Source organism: Girardinichthys multiradiatus, chromosome 7 (assembly GCF_021462225.1).
Source record: "Girardinichthys multiradiatus isolate DD_20200921_A chromosome 7, DD_fGirMul_XY1, whole genome shotgun sequence".
Classification (NCBI taxonomy): domain Eukaryota; kingdom Metazoa; phylum Chordata; class Actinopteri; order Cyprinodontiformes; family Goodeidae; genus Girardinichthys; species Girardinichthys multiradiatus.
The window spans coordinates 110,783-131,296 of NC_061800.1; the positions used below are offsets into that span (position 1 = coordinate 110,783).

Here is a 20,514-nt window from a genome sequence, read left to right on the forward strand (position 1 = left end):
GATAAATCTTCTTCAAACTGTGGAGTACCACAAGGTTCAGTGCTTGGAACCATTCTCTTACTATGTACATGCTTTCAATAGATACAATTATTAGGCAGCATGGGATAGATTTCCACTGTTATGCTGATGATACTCAGCTTTATTTATCCCCAAATCTAATGAATCCAACCAGTTAGATAGACTACATGAATGTCTTGAAGGCATTAAACCTGAATGACTTTAGACTGTCTGCTTCTAAATTCAGACAGAAGTTGTCATCTTTGGACCGGGGTCTTTGAAAAAGAAACTGCTTAGTCAATCAATTAATATGGACGGCATTAAATTGACCTCTGATAATAAAGTAAAAAACCTTGGTGTTATTTTTGACCAGGAGATGTCATTTCAATCCCATATTAAACAGATTTCTAGGATTTCCTTCTTTCATCTCCGGAACATTGCCAAAATTAGAGCAAAAACGAGTCCATGCATTTGTTACTTCAAGGCTGGACTATTGTAATTCTTTACTATCAGGATGTCCACAAAATGCAGTTAAAAGCCTTCAGCTGATTCAAAATGCTGCAGCAAGAGTTCTGATGAAAATTAAAAAGAGAGATCATATTTCTCCTATTTTAGCTTCCCTTCATTGGCTCCCTGTGAAATCCAGAATAAAATTTAAAATTCTCCTCCTCACATATAAAGCCCTTAATGATCTAGCTCCATCATACATCAGAGATCTGATTGGTCCATATGTTCCTAACAGAGCACTTTGTTCTCAGACTGCAGGTTTACTGGTGGTTCCTAGAGTCTCTAGAAGTAGAATGGTGTCATGATCTGAGGATATTTGAGTTTTGTTTTAGATCTTCATGATTGTTTCCCAGGTGGTGCTTTGGTTCATTTACTTTGAGTTTAGTTCCTTTTTCTGATTTTTGTGTATGTTTTCTAGATTTCACTTTTATTCCTTACGTTTTGTAAGATCTTTTTTTGGCTAGAATATTTTATTGCTCCTCTGTTTAGCCCATTTATGCTCTTGTTTCCATTCCCTGCCAGAGTCCATTTGCATCAGCTTCATATGTTCCACCTGCACTTTGCCAATTAGTCTCCTAGCTTCACCTGTGTGTTTATACTCCTCTGTTCTGTTCATTTAGGGTTGCTGGATCGTTGCATTATTATCACGCATGTCAGGTCTGTCTGAGGCTGTTGCTACACCAAAGCTTTGGTTCCATGTTCAGCCTTCCTCATGCCTGCATGTAAGTTTTTGTTTATTTAATAAACCTTTTAGTTTCAATGATCTGCTCCTGCCTGTCTGCATGATCCTCCTCCTGAAACCATTTCGACAAATGGGAGGCAGATCTTTTAGTCATCAGGCTCCTCTCCTGTGGAACCAGCTCCTGGTTTTGGTCCGTGAGGCAGACACCCTGTCTACTTTTAAGGCTAGGCTTAAAACTTTCCTTTTTTCAGAAATCTTAGAGTTAGACTCGTTCAGATTGTGCTGTGCTATCTCTGTAGTTATGCTGGTGTAGGTTGCTGGAGGACATATTAACCACTTTCCCTCACTTTGCTACACTCTCATACTACTCTCCAGTTTTGTGCTATTTGCTTAATTTGTTTCAACTTTTAACTTGATGATCTGTTTGTTCCCTTTTGTAAATCTACAACTGGCCTGGGCCTGTGTTTAACTGTGGGACCTTCCTGGAGTGGGGGCATCGGCTGAGCTGCTGCTGCCAACAACTTGATGTTCTACTTCTATAGATGACACAAATGGCCCTGTCTTTCAGTGTTTAACCCTGTCTCTCCTATGCATAGCTACTGGCAGAGCTTTTACTATGAATAACTGTATGTGGTCTCTTTTATACTCTAGACTTGAAAACTGGCTCAGAGCGTATCTGCTTGGATGTCTTTACCTCCTAGATGAAGCCACTGAAGGAGCTATTACTGCCTTTCACATTTTACTTCACTTTCACATGGAAAGTACTCCCAGATTAGTGCTTCTGTGTTCTTTTTGTGTGTATGCTTTGTTCTCTCAAACCCCGGTCTGTCATGGCAGCTGTCTCTCCATGCTCATCCAGGAGGAGTGAATGCTGCAAGTCACTGACTCAATCTGCAGGGTTTCCTTAGATGGATTTTATTTTTCTTTAATACTAATTTGACTGCATTGTTTGATAACAAGGATCAATTTAAAATGTGTGTAGTTGACTTGGAATCTGTATGATTTGATTGAATTGACTTTGTAAAGTGCCATAAGATGACATGTTATGAATTGGCGCTACATAAACTAAACCGAATTGGACAATTTAGAAAAAGACTGAATTTATATGGCTTGTTATGTAGGTTTGCTTAGTAAAAAGCTCTTCTCTCTAAAAGAGAATTGTGGCACAACTTGGGTTTGCAAAGTTTCAACTAAATGAACCACAAGACTTCTGGAACAAAGGTCTCTGGACAGATGAGACCAAAGTAGATATCACTGACCTCTAAGCAAAGCACCATGTTTGATTAATCTCAGAAATGGCACATCAGCACAAACACCCCACATTAACTGTCAAACACGGTAGAGGAGGGGTGACAGTTTGGTCACATTTAGTACTGATTGGACCTGCAAATCTACATGAGAGTGACTGAAAAATTAATGTTTAGCAATGATCCAGACCTCTACTGTACTGAAATGTTTTGATTGGGGCACAAAACACTTGTGCACAAATAGATTTTGGCAGCCCTTAATGAACAGAAGCAACATTGTAAAGAGCAGTGGATCAAGATTCCTCCACAACAACATAAGAGACTGCTAAATCTATAGAGAAAACGGCTAATTTAAGTTACTGATGCTGAAGGATTATTAGATTTCCCATTACTGCAACAGTCGTGACAGCAATGGTTGCTGCCCATCAGTGATTCTAAACACAAAGGCAAATCTACAACAGAATAAAATAAGTGTTTCAATGATGCTGTGAAACTTTAGAACTCATATGAATCAAAACACCTTGAAATATACCTAATTACAAAATCTACTTAGGGCCAGATACATTTATACACATAGTATGTTCTGATGCATAAAACATGGCTTTTCAGACATTCAGTTGCATTCTATATTTATATAGGAAAATAAACATATTGCTACACATGGCATAAATTTCTGGATCAATGTCCTAAGAGAAATGTAACAAATATATTCATACAAAAAAACTTGCATCATCTATCTCTGTACATTTAGAATGTCTGTCTGCCGTTATGGTTGGAGAGTTCTGCTAAAATCAAGCAGTGCCTAAGACTGCCTACCCTGTCCTCTCTACAGAATGAACACTGTGTGAGTTAATTTCTAATATATCAATTTCATGAAATAATTTATAATTGTTTTGGGAAAAGGAGACTTTTTGTAAGCACTAAGAGAACCCAAGAAGCCTCCTCAAAAACAAACGATGGCCTCTGTTGGGCATCATGGACGATGTGAGATGTCAGGCTTTGCTTAAAGCTGTAATATGAATACCAACGTGCAAAGTTGAGCAAAATCTTATCTGAATCCAAAAATGTGAAAAACCTGAGGTCTAAGATCATGTTGCATTAGAAGGGCTGAAAGACAGAATTTAAGTGTGGTTAAGAAAGGAATCTGATGGAAAAGAAATGAGTACTGCCATCTGGTGGTAGAAAGATTGTGAGACAGCGAGGAAGTGAATTTGTTGTGCAACTGCAGTAATACAATGGACCTTTATGCATGCAACAGCCAGTAAATTTTCTCTACGGTTATTTGTAATGATGATTGCATTTAGCTTAAAGCAAAAGATACTGTTCAATAAAATGATTCCAACTGTGAATAATTTAAAACAGTTTTTTATTAAATAACCACTGTAAGTTGCACACACTTACCAATTCAAATCCTGTCATCACTGAAACCTCTCTAATACCTTATTGGTCTTACCCAAAATGTTCAGAAACCTACTCACTCCCTTCACCATACTCCTGATCTTGTATTAACATATGGCATAGAGAGTGAACAATTAACTACTCTCCCTTGTCTCACCACTTTTAAAAATAGTGGTCAGACAAGATAGTTTTTTTGTTGTTTTTTGTTTTACTTTGATAAAGGCACTTGAAAATGTTATGCCTCTAAATAAGACGCAAATCAGAGTCAATCAGTCAGAGAAGGTCTTTTAATTGAGTGCTGCTTACTTCAAATAAAAAACGATATTAAGAAAATTGGAAGAAGGTGGCTCCAGGTTTCAAACAATTTAATTAAATAAACCATATTAAGCATGGGTTTAATATACATTCAAGTCTATAGATTGGACTTGAAAACATCAACTGACCATGTCTGTTCAATATCTTCAAATTGTTACATAACATTGGTGCAAGGAATGAAAAAGATGAAAAAGGTTTGCTCACCAACTTTTTTCAGGTAACTGCCCTGGGAACAGACAGTATGTGCTGGTGTAAAGGTGTTTCACGATTCCAACAAACACAGGCCATAAACTAAGATTCAAAAATGACACATACAGCTAATTATATGGAACCCCATATGCAGCACCATTTTACTTACATGTAGGAATTCATGGGTTTCACACCCTGGTGCCAAAATCTCCACAGCTCCTGATTTCAGACTACAATAATTGATGGTCTATTTAGACTAATGTGATTTAAAGTGTATGAGCTTTTATTGAGTTGGTATAATTTAAACAACATAAAATGTTGAAAGACGTTTAAATGGAAATTCTTTCCGCGGCCTACAACATGCATCTTATAGATATAACTACAGGATAGAGGAATGGCAATAGTTAAGAACCTATCTTAATCTATATCCAAGCTGTGACCCTTCCTTCTCGTGGACCACAAAACATGAAAAATGTTCATCAAAGGTTCCAAAATGTTGTGCAAAATTACCAACTATTACAGATGTCTCTAGTTGGATCATGATAGATGATAAAGCAAAGCATAACCCAGTATCTGGAAGATGAAGTCCACATATGATAAAACACCAGAACTGTCTTATATATTTTTTTTAAACCAGTACTGCAATGAGTCATGATTTAGTTTTGGTATAAAAGGGTCATAGATTTAATTATAAAGTAGTTGTTTACACTATAATTTAAATGTTTACATTGCTACCTCCTTTTTTATAAAGCTTTATGTATTTATTTGACCATACAAATACAAAACAAACTCTGGGAAATAATTATATATTTTATACACAAGGCCAAGGTAATAAAAAAATGATATTTTATTTAAATAAAAGCTAATATATTTTGTCAGTTTTATACAAAAAGCCATTAAAGGTTATTTAAAAAAAGGTTTTGATTGGTTGAGCGTGTGGAACTACCTTCAGGCAATGACCGGGCAACTAACGTAATCGATGCGACATCCCCAACTTCAAGGCCCAAATGCGTGTGACGTATATTTGAGTCGCCGGGTAGCGGTAGTTTTCGGGTCACCGTTTGGAGGACAGCTAAGATGGCTCTGACGGTGGTCCGGTTCCTCTTCCCAGCGGGATCAGCTGCTGTCAGAGTGAGGAGCGTCGTTCAGAAGGTGATTAGCACAAATGGGTTCTTCTGGGTCGGTAACGGCCTGGTGAGGAGTTTTGATTCACAAGGACAAGCTAACATCGTTAGCTTCTAGTTTACACTCAGTCAACGAGCAGCGTAATACTAACCGGTGCTTTTAAGCAGAAAATAAACCAACAGTGTTAGATACTGCTGAGCTAAAGGCAGGAGGTTCGCTCGTTTTACATGTTGCCAGCAGCACCGTGGATCATCCCAGCTTTCTGCGGAGTTGAACTGACAGCTGTGGAGCTTGTGTGTTGGTTAGAGTCCGGCTCCCCCATCGAGATGTTTCACAGCCACGCTTCAACTTCATGGAGCATTCAAGTAAAGTCGTACGCTATATTGATAAAATACGATAAAAGGTCCAAAATAGTTTTCTAATCTTGAAATGTATCCAAGGTTTTAATCAACACTTCCTGTATAACATCATTAAGCACGTTTTAATGTCTTGGTTTTCTCTAAATTGGGACTGACCAGAAACCTAACTGAATACAGCTTAAATGATTATCTGCTGATTTATAGCATTTTAAATAGACACCAAAATAGGAATGAGTGTTTTGATAATTTAATCGAAGTGGTTGGTCGTTGTTAGGAAGTTGTTTAACTGTTGAAACACAGATTTTTCAATTATCTTACTGATGAAGAGGAGGTTTGATATAGGCCTATAGTTCTGTAGTAGCAGCTTGTCCAAGTTGTTCTTTTTCAATAAAGGTTTGATAATTGCTGTTTTCAGGGCCTGGAGGAAAACACCTGACAAAAGGGACGTGTTTATTATTTGTTTGAAATCAGATGTTATTACAGGTAAAACTTTCTGAAGGAAAGCTGTGGGTAAAAGATCGAGACAGCAGGAAGAAGAGCTTAGTTGCTGTACAATTTCTTCTAAGATTTTGTAGTTTATTTGGTGAAATTGGGAAATTTAGTCAAAATCAGTTCTAGTTGGAGACAACATTGGTCCTGGAGTTGATGTGGATGTTCTGACTGCCTCTCTGATCTTTTGGGTTTTTTCAGTGAAGAAGTTAACAAATTCATTGCAGGTCCTGGTAGAGTGGAGTTCAGATGCTACAGTTACAGGAGGGTTTGTTAACCTGTCGACCGTGGCAAATAATGCTGGAGCATTGTTAATGTTTTTACTGATGATCTCAGAAAAGAAAGATTCTCTTGCATTTTTCAGTTGTAGGTTATATCTGTATAATCTCTCTTTATAGTTAATATAGTGAACCTGGAGTCCAGTCTTTCTCCACCTGCGTTCAGCTTTTCGACAATCCTTTTTTTCACTTCTGACTGGTGGAGCACTTCTCCATGGAGACATTTTCTTCCCAGAAACGACTTTAATTGGAGCAATTGAATCAATGATGTCTGAGATTTTAGAATGAAAGTTATCTACCAGCTCATCTACAGTGTTACAGGGCAAAGTGGAGGTAGAAGAGTAAATCTGGTTAAAGGTTTCAGCAGCACCGTCCTTAAAGATGCGTTTTCTTATCATGTCTCTTTGGTAAACTGAGTCATTGCAGATGATGCTTTCAAAAATAATAGAAAAGTGGTCAGATAGAACAACATCAGTTACAGACACCTTGGAAATGTTTAGACCCTTAGTGATGATCAAGTCCAAAATATGTCCCTGTTTGTGCGTTTGCTGTTTAACATGTTGAGTTAAACCAACATTTCTAAGAGTGTCACATAGATCTATTGGACTTCTGTCTTCAGGATTGTCCATGTGAATGTTGAAGTCTCCCACAATAATGAAACAGTCATAATAAACACAAATCACAGATAAAAGCTCATTAAAATCACTGATAAAGTTTGTTTTGGACTTAGGAGGCCTGTAAATATTCAAGAACATGGTTCGGACCGGGCTCTTTACCTGGAGAGCCAAATATTCAAAAGAGTCAAATTTGCCCAGAAATACTTTTTTACACTCTAATAAATCTTTAAACAAAGTGCCCCCCCTCCACCTTTTCTTTGCTCTCTGCTCTCACAAAGAAAATTGTAGTTTGGAGGCGTCGCCTCTATCAGAATGGGAGCTTCATTAAATTCATGTAACCATGTTTCTGTTAAAAACAGAACATCAAGATCGTGGTCAATAATGAAGTCATTGATTAAAAATGATTTTCCTGACAGAGATCTAATGTTCAATAAAGCCAGTTTATATGATTTAGTTGCTGATATTAACTCTGTGTCTGGTTGTACCTGACAGTTTATGGCTTTTGTTGATTGTTTATTATTGTCTCTTATCCTTTTAGCTTTCTTCTTTCTGTCACATACAGGTCCTTCTCAAAATATTAGCATATTGTGATAAAGTTCATTATTTTCCATAAAGTCATGATGAAAATTTAACATTCATATATTTTAGATTCATTGCACACTAACTGAAATATTTCAGGTCTTTTATTGTCTTAATACGGATGATTTTGGCATACAGCTCATGAAAACCCAAAATTCCTATGTCACAAAATTAGCATATTTCATCCGACCAATAAAAGAAAAGTGTTTTTAATACAAAAAACGTCAACCTTCAAATAATCATGTACAGTTATGCACTCAATACTTGGTCGGGAATCCTTTTGCAGAAATGACTGCTTCAATGCGGCGTGGCATGGAGGCAATCAGCCTGTGGCACTGCTGAGGTCTTATGGAGGCCCGGGATGCTTCGATAGCGGCCTTTAGCTCATCCAGAGTGTTGGGTCTTGAGTCTCTCAGCGTTCTCTTCACAATATCCCACAGATTCTCTATGGGGTTCAGGTCAGGAGAGTTGGCAGGCCAATTGAGCACAGTGATACCATGGTCAGTAAACCATTTACCAGTGGTTTTGGCACTGTGAGCAGGTGCCAGGTCGTGCTGAAAAATGAAATCTTCATCTCCATAAAGCTTTTCAGCAGATGGAAGCATGAAGTGCTCCAAAATCTCCTGATAGCTAGCTGCATTGACCCTGCCCTTGATAAAACACAGTGGACCAACACCAGCAGCTGACACGGCACCCCAGACCATCACTGACTGTGTGTACTTGACACTGGACTTCTGGCATTTTGGCATTTCCTTCTCCCCAGTCTTCCTCCAGACTCTGGCACCTTGATTTCCGAATGACATGCAGAATTTGCTTTCATCCTAAAAAAGTACTTTGGACCACTGAGCAACAGTCCAGTGCTGCTTCTCTGTAGCCCAGGTCAGGCGCTTCTGCCGCTGTTTCTGGTTCAAAAGTGGCTTGACCTGGGGAATGCGGCACCTGTAGCCCATTTCCTGCACACGCCTGTGCACGGTGGCTCTGGATGTTTCTACTCCAGACTCAGTCCACTGCTTCCCCAGGTCCCCCAAGGTCTGGAATCGGCCCTTCTCCACAATCTTCCTCAGGGTCCGGTCACCTCTTCTCGTTGTGCAGCGTTTTCTGCAACACTTTTTCCTTCCCACAGACTTCCCACTGAGGTGCCTTGATACAGCACTCTGGGAACAGCCTATTTGTTCAGAAATGTCTTTCTGTGTCTTACCCTCTTGCTTGAGGGTGTCAATAGTGGTCTTCTGGACAGCAGTCCGGTCGGCAGTCTTACCCATGATTGGGGTTTTGAGTGATGAACCAGGCTGGGAGTTTTAAAGGCCTCAGGAATCTTTTGCAGGTGTTTAGAGTTAACTCGTTGATTCAGATGATTAGGTTCATAGCTCGTTTAGAGACCCTTTTAATGATATGCTAATTTTGTGAGATAGGAATTTTGGGTTTTCATGAGCTGTATGCCAAAATCATCCGTATTAAGACAATAAAAGACCTGAAATATTTCAGTTAGTGTGCAATGAATCTAAAATATATGAATGTTACATTTTCATCATGACATTATGGAAAATAATGAACTTTATCACAATATGCTAATATTTTGAGAAGGACCTGTATAAGCACATAGATTTTACAACTACAGGTCCTTCTCAAAATATTAGCATATTGTGATAAAGTTCATTATTTGCAATAATGTCATGATGAAAATTTAACATTCATATATTTTAGATTCATTGCACACTAACTGAAATATTTCAGGTCTTTTATTGTATTAATACAGATGATTTTGGCATACAGCTCATGAAAACCCAAAATTCCTATCTCACAAAATTAGCATATCATTAAAAGGGTCTCTAAACGAGCTATAAACCTAATCATCTGAATCAACGAGTTAACTCTAAACACCTGCAAAAGATTCCTGAGGCCTTTAAAACTCCCAGCCTGGTTCATCACTCAAAACCCCAATCATGGGTAAGACTGCCGACCTGACTGCTGTCCAGAAGGCCACTATTGACACCCTCAAGCAAGAGGGTAAGACACAGAAAGACATTTCTGAATGAATAGGCTGTTCCCAGAGTGCTGTATCAAGGCACCTCAGTGGGAAGTCTGTGGGAAGGAAAAAGTGTGGCAGAAAACGCTGCACAACGAGAAGAGGTGACCGGACCCTGAGGAAGATTGTGGAGAAGGGCCGATTCCAGACCTTGGGGGACCTGCGGAAGCAGTGGACTGAGTCTGGAGTAGAAACATCCAGAGCCACCGTGCACAGGCGTGTGCAGGAAATGGGCTACAGGTGCCGCATTCCCCAGGTCAAGCCACTTTTGAACCAGAAACAGCGGCAGAAGCGCCTGACCTGGGCTACAGAGAAGCAGCACTGGACTGTTGCTCAGTGGTCCAAAGTACTTTTTTCAGATGAAAGCAAATTCTGCATGTCATTCAGAAATCAAGGTGCCAGAGTCTGGAGGAAGACTGGGGAGAAGGAAATGCCAAAATGCCAGAAGTCCAGTGTCAAGTACCCACAGTCAGTGATGGTCTGGGGTGCTGTGTCAGCTGCTGGTGTTGGTCCACTGTGTTTTATCAAGGGCAGGGTCAATGCAGCTAGCTATCAGGAGATTTTGGAGCACTTCATGCTTCCATCTGCTGAAAAGCTTTATGGAGATGAAGATTTCATTTCTCAGCACGACCTGGCACCTGCTCACAGTGCCAAAACCACTGGTAAATGGTTTACTGACAATGGTATCACTGTGCTCAATTGGCCTGCCAACTCTCCTGACCTGAACCCCATAGAGAATCTGTGGGATATTGTGAAGAGAACGTTGAGAGACTCAAGACCCAACACTCTGGATGAACTAAAGGCCGCTATCGAAGCATCCTGGGCCTCCATAAGACCTCAGCAGTGCCACAGGCTGATTGCCTCCATGCCACGCCGCATTGAAGCAGTCATTTCTGCCAAAGGATTCCCGACCAAGTATTGAGTGCATAACTGTACATGATTATTTAAAGGTTGACGTTTTTTGTATTAAAAACACTTTTCTTTTATTGGTCGGATGAAATATGCTAATTTTGTGAGATAGGAATTTTGGGTTTTCATGAGCTGTATGCCAAAATCATCCGTATTAAGACAATAAAAGACCTGAAATATTTCAGTTAGTGTGCAATGAATCTAAAATATAGGAATGTTAAATTTTCATCATGACATTATGGAAAATAATGAACTTTATCACAATATGCTAATATTTTGAGAAGGACCTGTATCTCCTATTAGGGGCCCACGTTTTTCCTGGACATGATAATTTCTGATAGAGTTACCACTGGGGCCCAGACTGTATCACAGAGAAGTGATTTGAAGGTCCTGATTAGGAGGAGATAGATTAGGAGGTGGTGGAGGTCTGCGGTATTTGGAAGATGTTGGTTTAGTAGCAGGGCCTCGGCCACGGGGGGTGTTGAATGGAGAAGATGTCAAAACCATTTGGGTCCCGATTTTAAGAGCTCCTTTCATATCAGAATCCAGTAAAGCAAAAAGCGAGCTTATTGGGGAGATGGGAGAGTTCTGTGCGGTCTGGGTCTGGGGGGATGGGGGTATAATGGGGGGGTCCACCTCTCCAGTGGATTTCGACGGGGAGACCTTTTGTGATGACCTCTCTTTCTCAGCCAACTGGCTGATTGTTTCTGCTGGAGCTGTTGGAGGCAGCGTTGTTGTTGATGCTCCATGTTCTCTGCTGAAGGTTGAAGCTGCTGGCGGATTATTTACTGAATAGAAGAGATTAGATGTGAGACGTCTGACTCCTGGCTTGTTCAACAGAAACTATCTTGCTTGAAGAGTTGTCTTTTTTCCCAAAAAATATTAAAGTTGTTGATGAAGTTCACAGGTGTAGAAGCACATGTTTTTTTCAACCACTTATTAATCATCAGAAGTCTGGAATAAATCTCATCTCCACAGAAAATCGGTGCAAAGGGTCCGCTGAGAAACACCTTAATATTGAGACCTCCAACAATATTCAGAAGACGAGTGAAATCCTCCTTCAATACTTCTGATTTTTTCTTAGCCACGTCATCCATGGCTCCACAGTGTATAATAAGGTTTTCTAGAGACGGGCGCTTTTCTGTGATTGCAAGAATATTCTCTGAGATATCAGAGACCACGTTACTGGTACCAATCAGAACTTCTGTGTTTTTCTTGTTGCAGAAGTTTTTAATCCCATCCACAGATGTGTTGCCCACTATTAAGGTTCTTGGTCTGGTGGGGCGCTTTTTCTCTGGCAGCTTAGGAGAAGACTGTTTAGAATGAAGGTTGTTCTCAAACCTTTTATTGTTCTCAGAAGATGGATCATTTTCCTGGTTTTCATTCAATAGTGGAGCAAATTTGTTCTGGAGGAGAACTCCATCATTTCCAGCTGTCTCACTCCTATCAGTTGTTGTGACATCAGCTCGCTGTCGAAGTCTCCTTTTCCCTGATTTATTTAATTGCTGAGATCTTCCAGTGAGTCGTCCACCTTGATTTTTTGGGCATGGCCCTAAAACATGCCTGGGGGGTCCGCTGGTATGTTTATTCTCAGTGTTCTGATTGCCGGCTGAGTCGTTGAGCTGGATGTCACTGTTTGGGATCACAGGCAGAGTTGAATCATCGTTGTACCTCATATTCACCTCCACATTCACTTCTAGTCCATGGATTTTCATCTCCAAAACAGACAATTTCTGTAAAAATTTGTCGAAGTCCTCTGTGGTGAAGGGAGTCATTTTGTGCTGATTAGCTGGCGTCAACTTGTCCTTCTTTCGAGTTCGATTATAAAAACATCAAAATCCTTAGAAAAAAATTAAAAATAATAATCCTTGGGAGTCGCTGGTAAGAAGTTGTTTTAGTCTAATATTTCCATAATTTTATCTAAGAGATAAAAAGTGAGGAGTAAAAGAATGCAAGCAAGCAGGGAGCTTAGGAGAAAAGTGTCTGAGCAGGAAGAGAAGCAGAAAAAGCAGAAAAAAAAGTGACAATGGCAACATTTTCTAGATGATTTGCTTTCTTTTCCTTCATTAATGTGAGTTATGGCATCCATGTCACTAAAAATTCACATCTAGTGTGAGCAACAAAGGCAGTTTGAGGCCATCCTGCTGGGGATGCAGAGTCCGAATGTGATGCCTTTTAAAATATAATATTCTGACCAAATATTGCTTCCAAACAGTCCTTTGTGATTGTGTATCAAACTGCAATAACAGTTGGAGTTTGATATGTTGTGCGGCTCTAGTATGAATGCAGCTTTCTTTTTAAAAATGATTTTATGCTGCAATACTTGCAAAACAATGACTGAAAAAAACACTGTAATATTTTTCAGAGGGAAGAGTAGCTGTCTTGCAATCTAAAATTGTATGTTTGATTCCCATGGGCAAGGCACTTTAACCTCAAGTTGTCCACTGATCTGTGTAGTGGTGTATGAATGTGTACATAGAGTATCTCATACAACTACATGTTGGATTTCAGTTCAGATTCAGATTTGAAAAATACTTTTAAAAACCAGGTGAGAAATTTGAGCCTCACTGCTCCTCCTGGAGGATGGTTGATTGCATCGTGTTATTGACTTTGCAGCAATTCCTCATACTGAGTATGTATGCATGTTTGGACAGCGGAGAGGAAAACTCTCCTTTCACAGAAGGAAACCTCCAGCAGAACCAGAACCTGGCTCAGTGTGAGCGGCAGTCTGCCCTGACTGACTGGGGTTTACAAATGCAGTTATATCAAGTTTTAGTGGAGTGGAAATGTAGTAAAAATGCAATGAGATTTGTTTTCAAGTTGCTTCAAATAACAAGGAAACAAATATATTCCTTGATGATGTAAGGAGCCCTACTTTCTCTGTGACTTCAGTCCACCAAATTTACAATACATTTCAGCGACTACAATACTGTAAAACCTACTCAACTAAAGCTACATTAACTGATGACTAAACTCTTAAGTAAAACTAAAATGAGATTTTAGTCAAGACTAGGGTCAGAACTGAACTAAAATGAAGAGTGACTCTGTGATGCAGGCAGGTATCCATACGAGCACGGTGAGGAGCCTGCAGTACGGCTGGTGGGCCTACGCTCTGGGTGAGAGGACGACTCCACGGCTGAAGCAGTACAGCAAAATCATCTCTGTGGACGGCAACTTGGCCTCAGGGAAAGGGGCGCTGGCCCAGAAGCTGGCTGACAAACTGGGTAATAAGCACCACAGAACACTGTGAGGCTGTCTGCTACCTCAGTGAGGAGAAAGCGGATTATATTTGAATGTGTGTCCACAGGGATGCTCTATATGCCTGAGGCAGACATCTTCTACCTGGACAAGATGACTAAGGAGAAGGAGTCCCTCCCTCTTGACTTTAATGGGATGTGCAGCCTGGAGAAGTTCTACACAGACCCTACAGCTGCTGATGGGAACAGCTACAGGCTGCAGCTGTGGATGTACGTCATGAGGCTGATGCAGTACTCGGATGCCATAGAGCATCTGCTCACCACAGGTACCATAGACGGACTCACACTTCTCTAACAGGGTTTGGGAAGAAAAATGCCAATCTCCATCCTGATCTTCTGTTTATAAGGCCAAGGAGTAGTCCTGGAGCGGTCTCCGTTCAGTGACATGGTCTTCCTGGATGCCATGTTCAAACAGGGTTACATCAGGAAGGAATGTAAGTACCTGGCAACATAGCAGCAGTGGTTGAGATTTTACTTTGAAACTTTTACAGTGAAACATGCAGCTTGAGGCATAGCCATGCTACAGTATGTTTTATTTTAGACCAGTCTGATTAAAAACCAGCTACACAGGATTCTTCTTTATTGATTTATTGCTCAGGTGTGGAGCACTACAATGAGATCCGAAATATCAGCATCTGTGAGTTCCTCCCTCCTCACCTCGTCATATACGTTGACCAGCCAGTGGAGGAGGTGCAGAAGAAGCTGAAACAGAGCGGAAAGGTACGGCTCTGTTTCCAGCATTGGAAGGCGGGGGCTACTTCTAAATGATGCCAGCGAGCCCAGGCTTGTACCACTGATTGGTTCAGAACGCCTGGAGTCAAATTCCCATCTTTCCCTCTGAGTTCACTTTAATATTGTTTTTATGGTGACACATTAAGACAAAGGTCGTCTTTGTTCATGATATAGAGAAGGTATTTGGTTAGCGGTTCTGCTGGTGATGTCAGCAATAGATTATTATTTGGATTCAGTCTACTGCACAGTGTGGGCGGACAGCAGAAACCTGCCGCAGAACCGGGCTCAGGTTGGGTGGTTCTGCGCTGACTGGATGGATGCAGCAGTTTCTGCACTGAAGGACATGAAGTTAGAGATGTAAACATGATCAGTGGATCACACGACAGCAGCCTTGGCGTATAACTAAGGAGGTAACACGACCCAACTGTAGGTTCTGTTTTCTCAATTAATCATTTCTGCATTAGTCTTAAAAATGGGAAAAAATCCAGACAGGGAACTAGTTCCCAAAGAGAAGGAAGGGCCTTCCTCTGTTGGGCGGAAATATGGAACCCATTAAGCTTGGTCAGTGTTTTTTAGAGAGCCTGCGAAAATGATCTCATGATTTTATCATTCTCATCACAACTCTAGCTGGAAGCTTGGCTTGTCAGAGGACCTTTCTGGAGGCTCTCATCATAAAGAATGGGAGCAGAATAATAAATACATAATCCCTCTGAGGCAAGATTATTCTAATGTTGACAATATTACACAGGAGAGGGGAGAAGGTCCTACAGACCAGTTATATTTGACTCATTGGGTTAGAGTATTTACCCAGTGGATTTATGGGATAGGCAATGTGAATTTAACATTTAAATTACAATGCTTTATTTTTATTGTGATAACAATAAGTGACTATAAAAAGTACTTTATCACAGTCTTTTCTTGCACTGCATGAAGTCAAAACCCAACAAACACAACGACTGCATTAAATCTAAAATATTATCAAGATTATAAAGCTTAGTTTTACAATAAAACTAGAAGAATGCAGAAAGACAAACCGTTGCATAAATGAGTATGAACATTACAAAGAGAGACTATTAAAAGTAATCTGTCATGAAAACTAATTAAAAGCAGGTCTGAATAAAAAAGGAATTAACAATATAGACAGTATATTATACCATGCAGTCATGGTGGGTGTAAAACGGTTCAATCTGACCCTAACCCTTAAAGGGTCAGATGTTCAAGGCTTTATCAGGTCAGAGGTGGAACCTGATGAGTGATCAGGCAAACCTCTAGGAGTTAACAGCAACATCTCAGATGTTTTAGAGGAGACCAGTGACCACTGGGACAGGAGTCAGGTGAAATCAAAATGACCAACAATATAATGTTAATGTATAATGTGAGTATTTTAGATGCTTGTTCCAAGGATGAAGCCTAACCCTAACATTCATACATTTCATGTTTACCCTCCCCTACATCCTCAACAATCTGTTTTTAGCCCAGCATTTCTAATCAGACAGTTAGGAGACTGGGAAGTTATGTTCCTGAAGATAAGAACACCTGGTACTATTGGTTTAAATGTACTTTTTATTAGCCTGGTTTAGTGCAACAAAGCTTTGTTTTAAATGGTTTCATATTTGTATGTTATATGCTATTTCAGTCCTACCTGCAGAATGTGCCCCTCCAGTATCTGAAGAGCATAGAAGATTCCTACAAAAAGGCTTTCCTCCCCAACATCAGGTATGTGCATAGAGAGCGCTAGACAAGCATCTCTGACCCAGAGAGATGTCACTGTTAACGATCATTAACCCTGAAACGGTGTCGTCTTCAGAGAAAAGTCAGAACTGCTGGCTTATGATGCAACCCAAGTTCAGGATGTGGAGCGGGTAAGAGTGTGTAGGACCAGACACTTTAGGGAATACATCCTGGATGTAACTTTGTCTCCTAAAAGACATGTTCACCTCCATGTTGTCCCCAGGTGGCAGAGGACATAGAGTACCTTACGTTTGAAAAGGGGCCATGGCTGGAGCAGGATGACGTCAGCTACCACCACATGAGAATGTTGTGAGTGCCTCAGTCTGTCTCTGAGGAAGCCAGGTTCTTACAAAGGAGCTCCTCAACAAGCAGCTTTTCTGCTCATCTTTCTTTCAGTGTGGAGGACAAACAAAGGGTTTCAGTCCTGACCCACATACCCAAGTTCCTGCCTGAGATCACCATCGGAGCCCATGACTATGATGAGAAATACTACGCGTACAAATCAGTAAGTTGTGACATTGTTGTCCTGAATTGGCGTGGGTTTTGGATTTAGTCTTACTGCTACAAGATGGAAAAAGTCAGTGTACATACAGGTGCACCTCCGACAATTAAGAGTATCTTTAAAGCAATATTTTATTTTGGTTGGAAAAAGTCAGAGCACAGAAATGTGCTCCTACTGAAAGGTATGTCTATGTCCTGTACATTGTATGAACACAGTACTTCTGCGGGTCTCTTTTTGGATGGATTACTGCATCAGTGCCGCGTGGCATGGAGGTGATCAGCCTGTGGTTTTGCTGAGGTCTTCAGGTTGCTTTAAAAGCAGCCATCATCTCGCCTGCATCGTTGGTTCTGGTATCTCATCTTCCTCTTGACCACAGTCTAGATTCTCTGCTAGACTTGGTTCAGACCAGTTTAAAGCAGGTCCTGTTGGTAATGAAATCAGCATATTCCTCTTGGAAAATGTTTGGGTTTTCCACACTTCAATTTATTTTCCAAATGATGCATAGCTGCTGTAGTTTCCATTGGTTTAGGTTTAAACCACATTATTTCTCCTCGATTTGCCACATCATGCTTTGTTTTCAACATTAGACGTATTTATCTTTTTGACTCACTGACTGAATGGAATCTCATTGAAGAATAAAAAAGGCTGTTTCGCTACATTTAGACCACTTTAACCTCAGCTTTAAACTAACTGCTTAAAAGGCCAAAAAAAGCACCAAAAACTATTCTTTTGAATTTTTACAAAAGCAGTAAATCTACCAATGTTTTTGTGTTCTTATTTGACAACTCCAAGCATTCTAGATTTTGAAACGGATATTTTTCTAGGCCATGTTCTGGATTTGTCTGTGTGGCAACTCTTGAAGCTTTGACTAAATTGTGAAGCACGTCCGTGTTTGGGGAAGACTCACAAGTTATGTGCCTGGAGCTGGAGTCAAGACTGATATTAAAGCCAGCTTTTTCAGCAAAGACGGCTCACCCCCCTGTGTAGGGTGTCAGTGACTGTCTGGTGGCCATCTGTCCCATCAGCCCTTACAACTTTGTTGACCTGGAAACAATGATTCCTTCAACATGGTTGTTTTTAGCGTTTTGAACAAAGTCTCTTGGCATTTATGGAGGACCAGTCCTGGTATAATTAAGAATACATACAGAAATAAACAAAGGATGCATTTAATGGCCCTCTATTTTATTTTGTGGCCCAGGAACGATATTATGGAGTTATTGCTGTATGTATTAACTCTGACAGGACTGGTCCTCCATAGGTGTTCTCCAGGCTGCAGAAAGAACATGGCGTGTTCTCCACTGGCTGTTGCTGCAGGCATTCTCTGCATGGAGATGTGTTTGGCACCACAGTTCCTGGTGGTTCATTTTAGTTTAGTTCCAGCAGCGAAACGAATGCTGGGATGCTTTCAAGATGTAAATGCGTTGCAGAGCTGACGGCTTGTTAGGGCAGCACAAATAAAGTGATGTCTTCATGTAAACAGTGAGGAAAAATCCTTCATCATGTTTAAGGGTGGATAAAGACGTTAAGCTCAGTGATTTGTTGTTTTTGTTCTGACTGAAGCCATCAGTAGAGCTCTTTCATTTCATTTAAGGATAGGCTGTCTTATCTAATGCAGAGAGCTTTGTTAACGACTAAAAATCCATTCTCTGTAAAGTCAGCTTTGTTCTTTTTTTTTTTTATTGACTGCTCATATTTTTCTCCTCTTTCTTGGGTCACCAAGGCAGCCTGATGAAACTCATTTTCCTGTGTGGAAATATCGAACCCTTCGTAGTTACAAATGTCACATGTGGAATATTCCACCCGGCTGTTTGTGCCATCGGTCTTGTGGGGAAACATTTGGGTCTGACCTTTTCTATTTATTGACTGGAGCCGTTTTTGTCTCCCCCTGCTGCACGAGTCAGGCTGCGTAATGCAACAGGAGGCCATGACCTGACATTTCACTCAGTCAGGATCTCAGAATGAGGACGACGACATTCAGCGGCAGAATGTCTCCCTCAGCACTGACATTTGCAAAACTGGCGTTCCAACTTCCTCTGAAACTGTAAACTGCTGGCTTAGTGTCCTGCTTAGGATTGGTGGGGTGTCGGACCCTGGGGAACATGTTTTTTTTTTTTTGCCCTATTACAATCAAGTGTAATTGCACATCCATTACAATAGGTGGCAGTGGTGTTCTCATTGTCAGTGTGCCCAAGGAGTGTTAGCGATATGATGTAGTGTTTTTTTGCGTACAACCAGCATAGAGCAGGAGATATATGGTGCAGTGATCAAACCGTGAAGATATACCATGGAAAAATATTTAATAGGGATGAAAAGAAAGGCGGAGAGAGACGGAGATAATGAGACAAACAACAGTCACCCGAAAGCTAAGATGAGGAAATATGATGAAGCGAATGTAGCGCTTCGTCATCAAAGACATGCCGAATATTGCCAACAGTCATTGTGAATGCAACTTCAGTAAACCAGCGAGCACTGTTGGCATCATAGAAGGTGGCGTACCAAATTGCTCAGTGCAAAAAAAAAACCCTCACCATATCAGAGAAGATAACTGCCTGCAGCATTAGACATGGTTTCTGTCACGCTGAATGATGCAAGTGTTGCAAATTTAAAACTATCCCTCTTTCCAACGACACTGTCGCCAGACCAATAAATGACATTTCTAACAATCTTTAAGAACAGCTGGTAGATAGATTCCCAGCTGTTCTTGAGCTCAGAGGCAAACACTTTGATGCACTTTAAATCTTTTCTGTTACACACTAAAAAAATGTTGTAGGTTTATCTACATTTCTTCATTTCTGTAGAGGGTGCAAAATATGTTCTTGTTGCAGGGGGCGTAAATTGAGAAGCACTGGTTTGGTGTACGTTATAAACTTCTTGCTGTTCTCTGTTAAGATAAAACCTGTATTTCAGGATATCTCCATTAATAAATGTATTTGTTATAATAATTATCTTGTTCTTTCAGCTGCCTGGGAAGAAGTATGCTCCCGGCTACAATGAAGATGTTGGAGATAAATACATCTGGCTGAAGTGAATTTTCTTTTTGTTCAGCTTTGCTGTTGGCTGTTCTGCTGAGTGAAGTCAGTCATTCTGTTGTACATCCGTAGTAAAAAGTATGTATCAAAGACATAAATGTCTTTTTGTTTTCACCAATTAAATCACAGCTGTTGGGACTTGACTCCATTAATAAAAGGTAAACACATTCATCCTGGCACTAAAACTACAAAGTGTCATTCCATCACTGATTTAACCCTTGACTACAGCTTCTTTTCCTTACGCTTGTGACTAGCAACCATCCCAGCTACAGAATGGGACTTGCCTGTATTCGATCTGTGACGGTTTGTTTTCAGTTCTTTCCAACACATACTGAGAAGGCAACGACAATGGTGACGAGCTTTATTACTGTTTTATTTTTGCCTGGTGGGCTCGCAGTCCTGTAGGCCGGTTCTTAAAAATGAGTTGGAGCAGGATAAAAGGATGACAATAAGTTATGTCAGTTTTTTTTTTTTTTATTGCGCTGAGTGATCAGATGCAGGTTAACTTATTTAAAAAAATCATTATTAGTTTAACAATTACAGCAA

General features: G+C 40.3%; 1 protein-coding gene and 1 long non-coding RNA gene across 4 annotated transcripts in view; both read left to right on the forward strand.

Annotated features, from left to right (window-relative positions):
* The window catches only part of LOC124871118, a 36,006-nt gene extending 32,728 nt beyond the window's left edge, over positions 1 to 3,278 (forward strand). Inside the window, exons 2-3 of the long non-coding RNA XR_007038953.1 lie at positions 1,125 to 1,226; positions 3,185 to 3,278. This is a non-coding gene — a long non-coding RNA (uncharacterized LOC124871118). The remainder of the gene's footprint in view (positions 1 to 1,124; positions 1,227 to 3,184) is intronic.
* Positions 3,279 to 5,330: 2,052 nt separating this feature from the next.
* Positions 5,331 to 20,139, forward strand: ndufa10 (NADH:ubiquinone oxidoreductase subunit A10). 3 transcript variants are annotated; one of them, XM_047371175.1, is made up of 10 exons: positions 5,331 to 5,487; positions 13,773 to 13,941; positions 14,025 to 14,240; positions 14,322 to 14,408; positions 14,573 to 14,694; positions 16,343 to 16,422; positions 16,514 to 16,568; positions 16,661 to 16,746; positions 16,834 to 16,942; positions 19,899 to 20,139. In XM_047371175.1, the coding sequence occupies exons 1-10, from the start codon at positions 5,413 to 5,415 to the stop codon at positions 19,965 to 19,967; spliced, it is 1,068 nt and encodes a 355-aa protein (XP_047227131.1). In that variant the 5' UTR covers positions 5,331 to 5,412; the 3' UTR covers positions 19,968 to 20,139. The 3 variants fall into 3 exon arrangements, with proteins under 3 accessions (XP_047227131.1, XP_047227130.1, XP_047227129.1); XM_047371174.1 differs by having other exon boundaries at positions 5,345 to 5,487; positions 13,755 to 13,941; XM_047371173.1 differs by lacking the exon at positions 5,331 to 5,487 and adding an exon at positions 5,673 to 5,825.
* The last annotated feature ends 375 nt before the right edge of the window (positions 20,140 to 20,514 follow it).

Bases quoted from the DNA above. Each gene is read 5' to 3' on its own strand.
- ndufa10 (XM_047371173.1), top strand. From the start codon at position 5,688: ATGTTGCCAGCAGCACCGTGGATCATCCCAGCTTTCTGCGGAGTTGAA. The intron at 14,695-16,342 runs GTACGGCTCTGT...ATGCTATTTCAG, and splicing joins AGCTGAAACAGAGCGGAAAG to TCCTACCTGCAGAATGTGCC. The intron at 16,943-19,898 runs GTAAGTTGTGAC...TTGTTCTTTCAG, and splicing joins AATACTACGCGTACAAATCA to CTGCCTGGGAAGAAGTATGC.